Source organism: Onychostruthus taczanowskii, unplaced genomic scaffold (genome assembly GCF_017590055.1).
Source record: "Onychostruthus taczanowskii isolate IOZ18803 unplaced genomic scaffold, ASM1759005v1 scaffold31, whole genome shotgun sequence".
Classification (NCBI taxonomy): Eukaryota; Metazoa; Chordata; class Aves; order Passeriformes; family Passeridae; genus Onychostruthus; species Onychostruthus taczanowskii.
Window position 1 is genome coordinate 1,283,237 of NW_024500461.1, and position 16,121 is coordinate 1,299,357.

Here is a 16,121-nt window from a genome sequence, read left to right on the forward strand (position 1 = left end):
CCTACTGGAATAGCAATGTATAATAACTTATTCTCTGCCTTCATCAAATATTGGAGGAAGTTTCTTTCCAGTGGTCACCACACTTTGAATAGTTACGTCCAAGAAGGATGAACAGGTTTGCAATATTTGCAATATTACTTGTAGCAACTGAGAGCTACTTGAGTAGCTGAGAGTCACTTGAGTGACTGAGAGTCACTTGAGTGAAAAACAAAGAGAAACCTGTGCTACCTGCAGGTATTTGTAACCTCTGTTGTTGAATTGAATTCTGACTCTGTGGGGAAGAAGGTTAATGAATTGAGGATGAAATGGCAGTAACCTCAGGCACACATCTGGAGCATGTTGTTGTGTTATGTCTCTTATATTTCTGAGAAAATTCACTTCAAAGTGCAGCCTTGTGCTATCTTAAGGACTGGTGAGTGTCCTGGGATCTTGCAGCAGATAATAGAATGTGGGCATCTTTTTTCCAATGCTCAATTCCTGGCTTAAATACCCTCAAAACGAATGTGTGTGTCAACAGTAACTCATGAATAATGCTGAAGGATATAGCAATGTCCAGGCAGAATTTTTTTGTCCTTTTGCCACACCACAGCAAAAGCTGGTATAATGTAGCATGATTCCTTACGTGCTTGTGCTGTTCTGTGACCAGCATTTGTCAGTTGGTTGCTTTTTTTTTTTTTTTTTTTTTTTTTTTACCTCTGTTCCCTGAAATCCTGTGACTTAGAGTGACTTAAAGTGGTGGCAGACACCCATGTCAGATTCCTGTGATTTTGCACATTTAAGGATGCTAAAGCAGCAAGGTCCATCTCACAGTACCTAGGAAGCATCTAACTACTTATCCTGCTTGAACCTGCTTATCTCCCCTGAAAAGAAAAACTGATCAAAATGTGTACTCTGCCTGAATAAATCCATCTGCTATTACTATGCACAACAAAGAGCCAGGCTGCTCTTTATACCTCTCAGAAGCTGTTATGATGTGGAGCGGCATCAAAATGCACAAAACCATTTTCCATCTGGGTCCCTGGGGAAGTGTGGATGCTGTCCTTACGCATTTATACTGAGCCTTTTTTCTGCTGCTTCCCAAGCTTCTCAGTTATAAATAATGCTGATCCTGCTCCTCTACTCAGCCCTAGCAAGGCCACATCTGGAGTGCTGTGCCGAGTTCTGAGCTTCTCAGCACAAGAAAGTCATAGAGCTCCTGGAGCAGGTCAAGCAGAGGGCAACAAGGATGATTAAGGGACTGGAGCACCTCTCTTGTGATGATGGGCTGGGGGGGCTGGGCCTGTTCAGTTAAGTTGTTGATTCAGCATCGTCTGCCTGCTATGGATGTGCACAGACACCATTCTGTGTCTCACTTACTGCCTACCACTTCATACAGCCAGAGTTTTCTTGCCTTCTGTGCACTGATCTCTGGCAGTTACTGTCCTGTGGTAAAACTTTTTGTGTTCATCAGCTAAAATGTTGCAGTTTGCAGCATCTAAAATTTAGGCTTCTTAAGTAATACATTCTTGTAAGTTCCCTCTGTAGTGCATGAAGGAAAAGATGCATTTACCATTATTAATATGAGATGCAAGAGATATAACTACCCAATATATTTTCTTCAGTGACAAGTTGGGAATAGGAGACAAATAGACAAACCAAGAAGCCACAGTACTTTCAATGGGGAAAGTGAGACACTGGTTTTAGGCTGCTACACTGGCTGAAGGAAAAACCTGCTAAAGCTCAGGTGGGAATTAGGACTAGCAAGGGAGAAGGATGGAGGAGAATGATTAGAAAATTCTTCTTCTGTCTTCACTGGAAAAAAAAAAAAGGTATTATATTGTGTCAGTAACGATAACACAGATGAGGTGAATCACCTATTGGAGATAATTATTCCCTCAGCTAAAGAGAGATGGTAGCTGCAATTAATTGCACGTTCACTGACACTGGTCTCTGAAAATAATGTCAGGTGTTTTGTCTGACTTCTAAGTCACTTCTGCTGCTTCAACAGTGAGTTTCACAGTCAAAGAAACATGCCAAATCTTCATTTGATTTGACACTTGGAACTATTCTTTTTTTACCTCCTATTTTTTTTTCCACATTTGAAGATTGTCATTCTTTGACTCGGCTTACAGAGCAAATTTGCTTTAAGATTGCATTCATCTCCTCAGTAAGCGAGATCACCTGCGTAGCTGAGCTGAATAATTTAATAAAGGCAAGATGACTGCATCTAAAACATGCTTTGGTGGTGTACATGTTGTAATGCAGACAGCTGCTGAGGATTCATTAGTTCAGCAAAGACTCTGGTTCTGGAGACTTCTGGAGGCTCATTTGTATTGCAGTGAAATCATTTGCACTTTGTTGGAATCAATGACATTTCTCACATCCTTGCTCCATGCAGATCTAAATAATCATCCTACAATTAGCCAGGGATACAGGGAAGAAACCAGCCTCAGCCAGCCACACCAGCTTCAGTGGAAGACTTGTTTACAGCTGTCAGGAGATTATTATTTAAGCAATTGGCATGCATTTTGACAAAATATATTTTTGGCCTTACCTTGCCTTAAAGTGTAAATTTGGCAAACAGGTAGTCACACCAGACAATTCCAGGATGAGCATAGGTTTCCTGTTACCCTTCCTTGCTTAGGATTGTAATCTTTGTAAGAACCAGGGGGTTTCTAATGGAACTGGAGAACTTGGGCTGCTGTTAAGCACCATAGTCAGAGCATGAAAACTGAACAGGACATCTGGTCCTTAACAAACAGCGAAGGCTGTCAGAGCCTGGGTTTTAGCTCTGGAGCTGGCTGAAGGTAGGACTATTTTATCATTTTGACTTCTTTCCTCTATCCATTTAACTAAACAGTGGTGACAGTTTTCTGAGGACTCCTGTATTTGTCAAGCTGGTGCTTCTTGGGGTATTGCCTTCTCTCAGCCTTTCAGAGAGGAATCTGCCTGAGAATGTAAGATGTGGTATACAAAATGGAGCTCCTAGTTTGTTTTCCCTGCTGAAAAAAGAACTTTTAGATGTCTGCATACTTAAGCTAAATATCAAAGCCTTGATTAAAGTTGTGGTGGAGGAAGAGGAAGACATTACAGGAGTGTGTAGAAGGTGAGAAATAAAAATGCCTCTAGAGCTAATCCATAGATACACGTGGATCTAATGATTCAGGATTCTATTTGGGTGTCCCCTCTGAGGAAGGTAGTGCCAGGCAGTGGTACATACAGACTGTTACCATCTTTGAGACAATCACAGCTAAAATGGAAACCCAATTTGATGGCTATCTTTGGCAAGTCCCCTGCTAAAAGCAGAGCAGCTGCTGCAGTAGGAGATTCATGGCTTGCACTGATTTGTTACTGCACCTAGTTTACATGGCTCCCTCCAGCAAGGCATGGAGACCTGCTTCATCTATCATTTACTTCAATGTAGATGATACACTTGCCTAGCGTTTGGGACATTTTTTTCATCATCATCAGCAACAGCAGGTGAAATGTAATCAGACCCTGTGTGCAGTCCAATACCCTGTTAATATTTACATTAACCCTAGAATTATTACCCAGGTAAGAGTATTGCCTTTATTGCCATAATCTACTGCTTTAACAGAGGGAGTATTCACTCTTGTGGTGTTATTCTACATGTATATCGAGTTCAGTTCTGAACTGTCCACTCACTGTAAAATGCGTGGCAATGTACGGAAGGAGTACATCTGTGTGTGCAGCTTTTTAACGCCAGGAGGAAAGAAGCCCGCAGCAGTGACAGTGAATGGCAGCTCTGGGTGCCATGAGCATCGCTTTACACTAGGCGTCTCCCTTGGAGTATTTATACAGCCGAGCTCCGCCTGCCATGCCTCCTGAACGGAGGCAGCCGGAGCTGGGGACACATAGATTCGTACAACGGGGCTGTAAACCTGCTGTAGTGCCGTACACATAGTGGAGACAAATATTGCTCAAAAGACCCAGTCAGCACTTATACTTTAGTCTGAGTTAATTGATGCCTAAAGCCCCTTCACATGTCCAAGTCTTTGTCTTCCTTCAGGGGTATTACGACCCAATTGCGACCCAATTTCTTTCTGTCAACTCTACAGACAAAATAAGGACAACACGCACGAAATGGATGCTTGAAAGGTGGTGCTGGTGTAAGTTTTGCACTTGAAGCATGGTGTTAGGAATGAAATTAGTATTGTGTTACATGTTTGACCCCTGGGAGTTTAAGAAAGGCTCTTGCTTTCTCATTGCTTACTGGTAGAAACTTACCTTGAAATAGAATTTCAAAACAAATGAAACATTGGTTCCTGGATGTCTTATTATAACGCACTTTCAGACTGGATGGCTGAAGGCATTGACTCAGTGTTAGGATGCTGCTACCAGGAGTTGGTTCCACATTTTTACCAGTGAAATTCCAGACAAACATGGGTCTACATACCAGATGTGATGGATTTTCTTCACCGATAAACCTCACTTGTGTGTGCACAGTGACTCTGACCTACTGCATGTGTGTGAATTCATGGTGTAATGTCTCAAGCAGGTCTCAAATGTCCATTGGTTCCAGACAAGGAGCTGTTTTTTAAACCAGAGGAGGGTGTGTGGTTGTTCCACAGTCACTGTCATGGCATAGAGTGCTTTGTCAGCAGGGAACTAAATGAAAGTGAAAATTGTCACCTGCTGAAAAAGGGGTGACTCAGGAAAAAGGTGACTTTCTCGGCATGTCTATATTTTTTTCAAGGTGTATCTACCACTTTTCGTGTAAGACTGATTATGGTGGCCGTGAGAGGGCAGCTAATGGATGTGGAGTGTAAGTGAAGAGCAGAGCACTCCAGAAGGTGGACATGGCAAAGCCTAAATACCATACTTAGCTGAAGAGATTGTATATGATCAAAAAGTGCGAGGGAGTGAGGAGTGGCTCAGCCAACAGAAAACCCACATGGAAAGAAGGGTAGGGAAATACTGCAGTGGGAGAGTTGGAGTAACTTTGTGGTGACCTTTGGACTCTTATCAAACGGAATCTATGAAGACAAAAGGTGGAGTGATAGGAGAGAGATCAGTGAAATAAGTCTGAGTTGCTCTCATCTGAGTTGGGGCCACTTGCCCACCAAACTGTTCATGGCTACCTTAACATATCCATGCTGCTTTTTTTAAAGTATTTTGTGTTTTTCTTTCAAAAAACTGCTATAAGAGACATGGTTTATCCTTTCAATATAAAAAAGTAACTTGTTCAGATGAAAATAATATTCTACATTTCTGGAGAAGTCTTCGTGGATATGGGAAAAAAATTAATTATCTTCCCTTGTCTGTAGTGCACTGGCTACTCTGCACTTCAGAGGTTGTACTTTATGTTTCTTTAATTTCAACGGAAATGGTACGGAAGCATCTCCTGGGATCCAGTTTTTAATTGGGCCAGTTTACAAGATAATCCCAGGCTTCCAACTGGTTACAAGTGCAATTTATGTTGGTCTGTTTTGGGATGTCAAAAAAGGTTGGGCAAGATTTACAACTTCAAGCTTAAGATAGTTTTCCTTGAAATGAACATGAATTTGTGTGTCTATGTGTCTAACCCATTTTGAGAAAACATGCTTAGAGTTCTCTCAAGCGGAGAATTGCTGGTGGGGAGAAACTGTAACAGGACTAATGAAGAAAGTCTCTGTAGGACTGGGATATGTTTGGCTATCACCTTTTTGCAGCACAATCCAGCTTCACACATCTCAGAGAGAGGAAGGAAGAGAAGAGGGACTACTCTACCCTATCAGCTCTATGACTTTGACAAAAGGAATTGCAATTGCTGAATCATATGCTTTTCTTGTGGTCCATGAATTGACAAGAATATGTGAAAATAACTGTAAGAAAGTAAATAGAAAGCTGATCAGAGGTTAAACTCCTATGTGACTTTTTTTCCTCTTGGATCTTGGTTGTTCCTTTTAGACATATGCTTTTGTAATCTTTTTACTTAATCCTAGATAGCTGCAGGTTTTAGATTTCAGAAGTGGGCAAGTTTTGCTATGACTTTTGTTATCCCAAATCCCTACAATGGAAGTCTAATGGCTGTCATTTTTGTGCACCTCCGTTTGTAACCAGAAATCAAAAGCAATAGTTCATCTTTTTGGTTGCAGGCATTGTAAAATGCACACACGCTAGCCCAGTGCTGGGGTGGCAGTACAGACTTCTGCTATTAGCATTCACAGGCTGAAGCTTGTTGCAATCTGCTCCTGTATGCACCACAACCAAAGCATTTTGCTAGCAGTATCTGTGCTGAGCTCTTAAATTTCTTAGAATGGTTCAGAACATACATCTGTAGTGACAGGAACCTCCATACAAACCAGAACATGTGCAGAGCCTCTTGGTTGTCTGAGCTATGCATGTAGAGGCTTAAGATTAGGGAATTCAGACACTGGGAACTTTTTATTTATTATTTCAAAGCTGTGATAAGTGTAGCAGCAACACCCTCTCAAGAGCCACTATTTGTTCCAAGCTAGTAGTTTAAGTTGTTTAGTAATGGCTCTGCTTATGATCTTTTTAACAGAATGCCTTATTACAGTATGTCAGAGACAGGTGGAATGAATCACATTTAATGGATACCTCTAACTCTTGACTTTGGAAACAGTGTAAGCTCCACAGCTTGATTTTGGACAGCTGAAGGTAGAGACAATGAATTCAGCAAACATGTATCTAAATCTTTCTGCTCATTCAGACTGCATTCACTTCATGGACAAGCAGGGTTAACATGGGTCTGCTTGCAAGACTGTTTGAGCATATCCTTAATTCAACCTGATCTTCTCATGGCTAAGCACAATGAGCTGTATGTCTCATCAGATGTGTACTGCAGCAGGCAGCACATTCTTGCAAACTGGCCCAGAATACTCTCAGGTTTAGAAATCTGTTTTGTTTTATTGGATGCTGGATATGGAAATGGTCTCACTAATACTTATGGAGGGACAGTACTGCCTCTAGCTAATAATCCACTGCATACACATGGAATGGTCCTTAATGCTTCCAGACACTTTTCTGCACAGTTCTGAAATTCAAGCTGATGAGCTTTTTGCTTTATCAAAGACTATGGAATTCTTCAATGTCTTATAAAGTGCCAGTCACATGAAATGTCACAAACAGAAAACCTATGGCTAGCATAGCAGAGCCATCAAGTTCACTAAGTAAATACCACCAACCCTAAATCTCTATTATTATTAGATCCTGCATCTGGATCTTTGGTGTAAGTGAACATCATGCAAGAGTGTGTAAATGCTCCTTTGGCTACTGTAATAAAGAGACAAAAAAGGCACCTTGGATCTCCGACCTCAGCTTGCTGCCACTGCAGAGAAACATGAGGGAGCCCCAAAGGTAAATATAGGCAATAAAACTCACTAAGTTGACTGAAAGAATATCAGTTTAGTGTAGTGTAACAGCAAATGCCAGGAGACCAATCAGTTAAAAGGCAATGCACAAATACCTGCAGACCTGCATGTGGAAAGGGTTGTCTTCCCTGCACTTCTTCTGGATACTAATTCAGCTCATGTGCACATGTGGAAGTACCCTGTTAAATCAGGACTAAATACATTTAAATCACAAATGAAAATACTGGCTACAAACAAAACCATATCACAGGTTTAAGGACAGTGGTTATTTTGTGATTAAGTAGCTGTTTTATTGATCAGTAAGGGCCATGAAAAGCAACAGAAAGTTATTTCTTCCTGTTTCCACTTCAAAGTCATTGCAGGTTCTTACTGTTAAATGTTGGTGAAGACTAGAATGTTAATTTTAATGTGTATAAATAATTTATTGAATAATAATATATGAAAATGAATTTTATATGCTTCTCTATATGAATGACAGTCTATTATTGAAATTTATTAATCAGCACATTCCACTCAAATTTTTTGAGGAAAAGGAGGGAAGGAGGTTGAGAGGCAGTTTGGAAAAATGCAGTACAATGGGCTGACTAAATCTGAATACTTGGTCTCTGAAAATGCAGCTATCAGTGTAATCCAAATCATACTGATGAGATACATGACAATTATATGCAGTCATAATAACAACTTAAATACTTTCAATATTAATAGCAATGCCTGTTTGAGAACAGTTTTAAAATAGGTACGTACAATTTTATTAAGTATAAAAAAACACCGTGCAGAGCACAATACAATATATTTCATCTTCAGTTCTGGCAGTTCTCAAGCTCCACTCTCTTAATTGATATTGTCACCAATGATCACTGAATATAATTACTTCTCTGTATAAAATGAGGCTTCTCTAGATGAATTCATGCTGTTTGGTTTTAAACATACAGTAATTTCCTTTCAATGGCTACTTACACTGATCAAATGCTGTCAAGACTGTTGGCTAGCCTGCATTTGGTTTCTAACATATGCTATGATACTACCAGCTTACCCTGTTTTACTTTGTCTCTCTCTGGTTAAGAATAGACCCTCCAATATGTTAATTGTTTCTGACTTTGTTCCAAGTTCACAACCAGAACACAGTTTCTGACCATTTGTACATTCCATTCCTCACATTACCAAACTTTCACTGACATCAGCAGGAGTTTCCAACATGCAATGACTGTATGGTTTTCCCCTAATCTCCCCCAACTTTTTTCTAATGAAGCATAGAAGGCATGTAAAAATGATCATTTTTTTTTAGGATTTGAGGGTCTATTTTCTTATTTTCTTGAAAGCAGACATTTACAGCCTTCCAGCTTTGACTATCTTCTTTGGAAAAGCAGACATGTAAACTTAAGAACTTACAGATTTTGCTTGCACATTCCAATTCAGTTTAATTAAAAAAAAAAAGTCAGAACTGTAATTTCAAATTGATTTAAATGATAATGTGTGAGTCTTAAAAGAAACAACTTACACTTCCTCCTCTCTAAAATATATTAACATTAGACTGGAAAATAAATTAAACAATACAGAAGTGCAGAGATTATGCTATCACAGTAATATCTGCCAAACAAAGCTTGGTCTTTTGCTAACATTAGCTTACTACATTTGCAATACATGCCAAGCAAAGACCCTACTTCTCTAACAGGTACATTCAGACAATATATATTTTATTGAATAAATATATAATATATCCAGTTATAGATTTCTGAATAGTAACTATAATAGATACAAGCAATACCTACGTTTAAAAATACAGTTCTAGGCTTCCCTAACTTTACTACTAATAAAATTAAAGTTGACCTAAAACTTTCTCACTCTGTTGATGCATAATAAAATATATGGAAACACCAAGAGTAAAAAGCCAATTGCTTCTACAAATGGAATACTTTATAAATATAGTAATTGATATTTCCAGAGGGAAATCTGAAAATTATAAACAGGAAGTTAGGTTAAAACAGCTCTACCAGATATAGTACAAAGTGGTTATGAAGCGTGATGTACAAGTTTGATGTCTGTGGCAAAATTTTGACTGATGTTTTTCATTTTTGGAGATAACTGTAGAGAAAGATCCTGCTCTCAAAAGCAGCCAATCTTAACCTCCTAAAACAAAACTTTCAGTGTCTAGAGAAAGCCAACTAGAAATTTGTCAGAGTAAGGAGTGCAAGATGAGATCAAACAGAATTATTTGGAAGCCCTGGACTTTGCTGTTTCATAGGGTTTACCAATCATGCTGTTCTTGTTAGGAACAGTCACAGAAGTGAAAGGTATCTGTGACTGCTGTGTGCTGAAAAGCCTTATCATGATAGTGCCCTCCCTACAACTCACTTTAGTCTGGTACTGTACATTCTCCAGATGAATTCTGTTTCATGTTCCTGTAGTTGTTTTCTTTTGCTGGAATGCTAGAGCACAGCTCTGGTTGCCTGATTACTGAACTCTTGATTGAGGCTTCTTCTTTCTCGAGAACAACCTAGAATTAAAGAAACACATTGCTCAGAGAAAGCAGAAAGAACCGAAGAACTAAGCTGGTCGCTGTCTCTGCCTGCCACTTTTCCCTTTCAATTTAAAATCAGCAAAAAATCTTTACTTGTAAAGGAAATAAATTAGGCAACTGAAAACAATTAAAAACTTCACCTGTATGTCAATCTCCAGCAAAGGCCTTGGTTTACATAGAAACCCAAACTTACTTCATGAAATACTACTGTTTATACCCCTTGTCTGAGCTGAGGCCCTGAGGTGGGATTCAAAACCTCCTCTGTGCCCTTGTATGCCTCAACAAATCTGGAATACTGGTGGTCACAGGACAGGGTGTTTACAAGGTGGATGTATTCCTCTGAATACCAACAGAGGTCAGTGTCAACACTGATAAGGATGAAACCATCACTGGGAGCTTCAGATTTTGACCATCTGGGAACTTTCTGAGTCATTTATTGACTCTTTCAGTACATGTATACTGTTTTGAGAACAAACAGCTATCAGATGAGGGTTGGGATTTAAGTCACTGGGACATGCTTCCTACCTGATTTTATTTAGGCAAATGGAGCATATCTGTAAACGTATTCATAGCACAAACTCTCACTGATTTCAGAGAAACTGCACATACAGAGAACCTCTGAACCTCACACACCACTGGGAGACTTGGAAGGCCCTTGGAGGTTATTGTGATATTGAATGTCAGTTAAGAGTGAACGAAATACTTGGTACCAAACTATATCCAAAAGCAAGCATTTAGAGGTGCCCTGCAGAGTGACCAGAATGAAGTCTGGGTTCCCTGTTGCAAGGAAGAGGCTTGGAAGACTTTCTTCACCTATCACCAGCAAATCTTGAGGTTTCATTGTAAAGTGGTAACAGATTAGTTGAAAATGCTTTAAACTGTCTAAATCTGGTGTCATATTCTTATTTGTCATAAATGCTCTGGTTATTAATATAAAAAAAAACATTTCCATGACTTCTTTCACTTACAGATAAACCAGAAGTGCATAGTGGCTTTTGATCTCAGGGCTGTTAGTTGGAAACTGGCTCCAGAATTTGCTAGTGCCTTTAACCTGTTTTCTAAATGCATCTTTACTGGGAAAAACCATGTGGAAATGTACCAAAGAATAAGCTCTGCTCATCCTGACTGCAGTATATGCTGGCTGGGTCCCCAAGGGTACCTCCAGGACCCTGACTGCCCACCTTGGGGCTCCCTCCATCTTGTCCACAGCCCAGGGTTTCATGTCAGCCACTAGCGCTGTCATCTCCTGCCCCAGCAATGCCCCAGCAGAGCCAGTCTCCAGCTCCCCATAGTCCTGCCCTGCCCAGCCATGGAGTCCCACTAAACTGGGCCCACTGTGGGCTCATGTGCCAGCCTGTCTCTATCCCCAGGCAGGTGCCCAGGCCTGGGGCTGCCCTGCTCCTGTCTGGATCTGAGATGGGCTCCGGCAGCAGACGCTGCCATGACAGACCCCTGGCAGTGGCTGGCTCAGGTGGGGTGCTGCCAGTGGACTTTAGGGAAGAACAATGAATCCTCTCACCTACGACATATGGTTTTGCTGTGTAGTTTGCTGCTGTTGCTGCTGCTGAATGAGCAGTTGCTGCTGTTGCCGGCGCCGGGCTGTTCTCAGCTTTTCGAAGCGAGCCTCCATCTCCTCCAGCACCTTGGGAGTGTAGCGCACCACCAGCTTCACGCTGTCCTTGGCCGCCTTCAGCAGCTCCACCGCCTTCTCGTGGTGCTCTCCTTCCACACTCTGGGAGCAGGGAGAACAAATTTAATAGTGAAAATGGTACTTTGATCTAGAGCTGTGTCTTTTTCATGTGGGAAGTGTGTCAGAGTTTTTACGTAGTTTCCACACCTTATATTTTTGAAGGGATCACTAAAAAGAAAGCATTAAGTAAGACTTATGTACTGCTGGGCATGTATTAATTTTCAAGTCCTGATTTCTATGCTAATGTTGCTTGGAACAGTAAATTTCCAAAACAGGGAGGTGACTCAGATGTTAAATACAGTATTCAATTTCTACCATTAAGTGGACTGACTGGAGTCATATGCCTTTTAGGCATGTGCATTGTTACACACCTTAAGAAAAGGGAAAAATTTTCTAATGGTGCATGACTGTCCTCATGTTGTAGCACATATTCCAAAAAAACAAAAGTAAAAAAACTCAACAGCCTGAACCCCTTCACACGGGTTTTAGATTATCTAAAAATAAGTCTTTTTCTTCCCATTTAAAATAAATCAAAGCTTTACTACCTGCTGTGTTTTAAAACTCTTATGTACACCATGCTTTTGGAAATATAAGTCTTAAGAGAAAGTGTACAAAATTTGGCATTGTTTTATATTTCCTTTTTTGCTTGTAAATCATGGTCAGAATGGCATGGCATGGACATTCAGAGGAAATGAGAGGATATTCAGTAGTGTCATTTTAGTTTTGCTGTGCAACAGCATGAACTTAGAACAGTCTGTGAATAAACACTGTAACCTCCCAAGCCACATGCAGTAGAAACATTTGTTTGCTTTCAAAATGCTGGATGGTTCTTATTGACACCAATAAGAATTGTGATTGTTTGTAGGGGAATAATAAGGCAGTGTGTTTTAATATTTCATTCAATAACCTAGCATACTGCATTTAATTCATGATTGTTTGTTTTCCTCTCCTGGTTGTCCCCAGCCTTTTTCTTCCAGTTTAGATAGTATTTTCTAATTAGAAATGAAGGGTTTGACTTTGTTGCTATCCAGGTCAATGGAAAACTCCCATTGATCTGAATAGTAACGATGCAGAATTAAGCCTAATGCTCTGAGCTATAAGCAAAGAGGGGAAAAAACAATGGCAAACATAGCCCTGCTAAATACAAATCCTGCTCTCTGAACACACCTCACCCAGATGTTGATAACTACAGTTTTCAGCTCTTATTAATATGATGGTTAAACTTGCTATTAATGTCTTTATTGTTGCTTGCACTCCAGTTTTCAAGGAATTACAAAAACTCTACCTGCTTAACAACAGCTGCAGAAATGAAATAGCAGAGCCCCTTGGAGCAGGGAAAAGGAAAGGGCCAAGAGAGTTGTTTTGCTGTTGGAATTCTTCTGCCTCTGCAAACCTTTAAGGCTGTGCTGGCAAAGGACTCCTGCTGGTATTGGTCATTCCTATACAGGGTACTTTGCTGACTGCATTATGCTGGTGGGGACATTGCAAGGATCTGACACACTCATGTTACTTTAGAACAGCCCACCTAATGGGTAAAATTGTTTTTAAAAGTATATATTTACTTAACACATAATTTTTATTACATGTACTTTTATACACTTATTCTTTTTTTCCATTATTGCAATGGCAAATTGCATCAAACAGAAGGATGAAAAACATTACAGAGACAAAAACAGCTGAAAGAACTGCAGATATTGTGTGGGCAAATACCAAGCATTTCTCTATCCTGGTTCACAGAATTACCATAAATCTAGAAGAAAAAAATTCACTTTTCTTAAGACAATAAAGAAAATCTGTTAGCCCACAAGCTGGGAGACTGAGAAGAGTATTTCTATTAGGTATCCCTACACAAATACTCAGTTGACAAATTAGTCATTATAAATCTATTTTGCATTCTTTCTGTATCTGACTCACACAAGGTATCTGACAAATGCAGAATCTTTGCCAGATATCAACAGGCACCAGCAAGTGTTTTTGTCGAGCCATCTGTAGGGCTTGCTGCTTTCAATTTCCTTTATTTTTAGGGGGTGTGGGACAAAAGTATGTAACAAAATCCCCAGCATAATGAGAAAACACTGTTTTTTAACGTGCAGCAAAACAGCTCAAGGAACACTCTTCCCAGTCATGCTGGGAAAACAAATCTGGATTCTGAACACATAGCTCTAATTTTATATTGCTAATTATGAAGTTGGATAACCATCAGTGATTGAGCACAAACAAGTTACAGATATTTCATTTCATGTCCCACCACTGAACTGTCTGTTCTATTGTACATACTGTACATTTTTACTTTTCTCCAGCTAAATTAAGAGAACCACAGAGTGAATTAATCTCAGTAAACAATGCTAAATTTAGATTTTTTTTTGGTCCCGTCTCAATCTTGTTTGCAACAAATAATCACTTCTATAATTTTTGCCTTTTTACAAATTATATTGTGCGGGATTATTTAGCCCCAGACTGGTTTATGAACAGTTGCTCACTACTGTGAAGGTGGTGAGGAACAGGTTGCCAGAGAACTTGTATATGGCTGGTCCCTGGAAGTTCAAAGTCAGGTTGGACAGGGTTCTGAGCAAACTGCTCTAGTGGAAGGTGCTCCTACCCCTGGTAGTGGGCTTGGAACGAGACAATTTTTAAAGTCCCTTTCAACCCAAACCATGCTATGATTCTGTGACTACTTCAAGTATGCAACTTGAATTCAAAATTTGAATTCTGATGTTTACACTCTGAATACAAAAATATTTCTCTTGCATCTCTAAATCAACTTTCCTATGCGTCTACATGCAATTGGGAATTTTGTACTGTGTTTTTTGCTGCATTACCTAAATGGATATTCTAGAGCACACGCATCAAGTTTTTGGCTGCAGAATCATAAAACAGAGGTGACAAGAGAGTAAAATTCAATATATCTTGACATCTGAATGTTCACCACTTTCCTCTCTGGTCATTGTCTAGATACTGTTGACAGTAAAAGGATTTTTCAAGAACCATGCATCAATTAGTAAATTGAAACTATTTTCACCATTTTAATTGCTTGTTGAAAGAAACAACCACAAAATTCTCCGAATAACTTTAAATCAGTGTGAAGTTCAGGCAACCAACTTCCTTAAGTATTCCATGTAGTTCTTTTTCTTGGAGAGTAAATAATCTTTTCAGTGGTTTTTTCTTACCTTTCTTATTGCTATTTGGTACAAGCAAGTTTTCAGAACTAGTATTTCTCTTTTGAGACCATGATAATTTATAGAAGTGGTAAAAAGTCTGTCTGAAGTATTACCCTAATATTTTGTTACAAGAGAAAGGGAATAGCTAGTGTTGAGAGAAATAGATGAAAACATAGAAACATTTTTATTGTTTTCCGCCCTGCAACAAAGAAGAAATTTGAGTTTTAAAGTCTTAGATTTCTGACTGGACTCAGAAACTGCTCCTCTGTGCCTCTGATGCATTTAGATACAAGGTCAGATGGAGGTTTGCATAGAAAAAGACTACATGTTCACAAAGGGAAGGGTAAGGTTATGAGAATGTTTATCCTAATCTTTTCAATACTTTCATCTTGTTTTGTGTGCTCTTTTACAAAGGAATGTAAAGGCAGAATTTAACCTGTATCATGGAGTCAAACTCTTATGTGTCCTCTAGTCCAACAGCTCTTTTTTTTTTTACCTCCATATTGACATTCAAAGTGCAATTACTACAAAATACTCCACACTGATTTACATGAAAAATGACCATGAAAAAAATGTACCTTTTTACCAAGCATACATGCTCCCTGTATGGGAGCATTTGTACTGCTGATTTCTCTGACAATGATATCACAGCTGGATGAATATCACTAAAAGAAATCTAGAATGTACCCTCCACTGCAAATCAGCACCAAATGTGCTTACCAAATTTCTTTCAATTTTATGTGTTCAAAGCCTTTGAAAGTCACAAGACTACAGAAGTGCCACTGTGTCATCACTGTGCTTGGAAAGGGCTGTGTGCCTTGAGGGCTACAAAATGAAAGAATGACACTGTGTTATTAAGATTTTACTGCAAGAGGAATTTACAGAGTTATCAATTATCATTAAGGACATAGGTTCCTTGTAAATTAGGCAGGTGGTGTGGATTTGAAATGAAGCTCTTCAAGCACTCTCCATTACAACAGAAATTATAATGGCACAAAATTGTTGGTGGAGCTCTGCCTCACTGCACCACAAATGCACACTGAAGGTCTCTCACAGAACTAATTATTTTTGTTTCGTGTGGCTGCATTTTAAATCATGATGCTAGAACAGCTGTGAAACATGAAAATCCAGATGAATACAAAAGCTCTATAAAATTTCCACATACCACTCCATTAACTGAAAGCAGCTGGTCCCCACGTTTGAGCCCACCATGCCTTTCTGCCACTCCTCCAGGAATGATGCGAGAAATATAAATAGGTGAATTTTGTTCCTTTCCTCCCATGACATTAAAGCCCAGGCCTTCCTCAGTCTTTGGCAGCTCCACCACTCGCGGGTGTGAATGGCCTTCACTTGCAGCAAAAGCAGCAACTGTTGCCTGGAAGAAAAAAAATGATTGATTTGGCTATTTAAGGGTAACAGTGATACACACTTTGTTGTTC

General features: G+C 39.6%; 1 protein-coding gene across 1 annotated transcript in view; it reads right to left on the bottom strand.

Annotated features, from left to right (window-relative positions):
* Nucleotides 1–7,748: 7,748 nt before the first annotated feature.
* Nucleotides 7,749–16,121, bottom strand: part of LIN7A (lin-7 homolog A, crumbs cell polarity complex component) — a 46,862-nt gene continuing 38,489 nt past the window's right edge. Inside the window, exons 4-6 of the mRNA XM_041409806.1 lie at nucleotides 15,848–16,057; nucleotides 11,358–11,566; nucleotides 7,749–9,810 (exon numbers count right to left, since the gene is read on the bottom strand). Coding sequence (XP_041265740.1) covers nucleotides 9,768–9,810; nucleotides 11,358–11,566; nucleotides 15,848–16,057 — 462 coding nt within the window. The 3' untranslated portion in view covers nucleotides 7,749–9,767. The remainder of the gene's footprint in view (nucleotides 9,811–11,357; nucleotides 11,567–15,847; nucleotides 16,058–16,121) is intronic.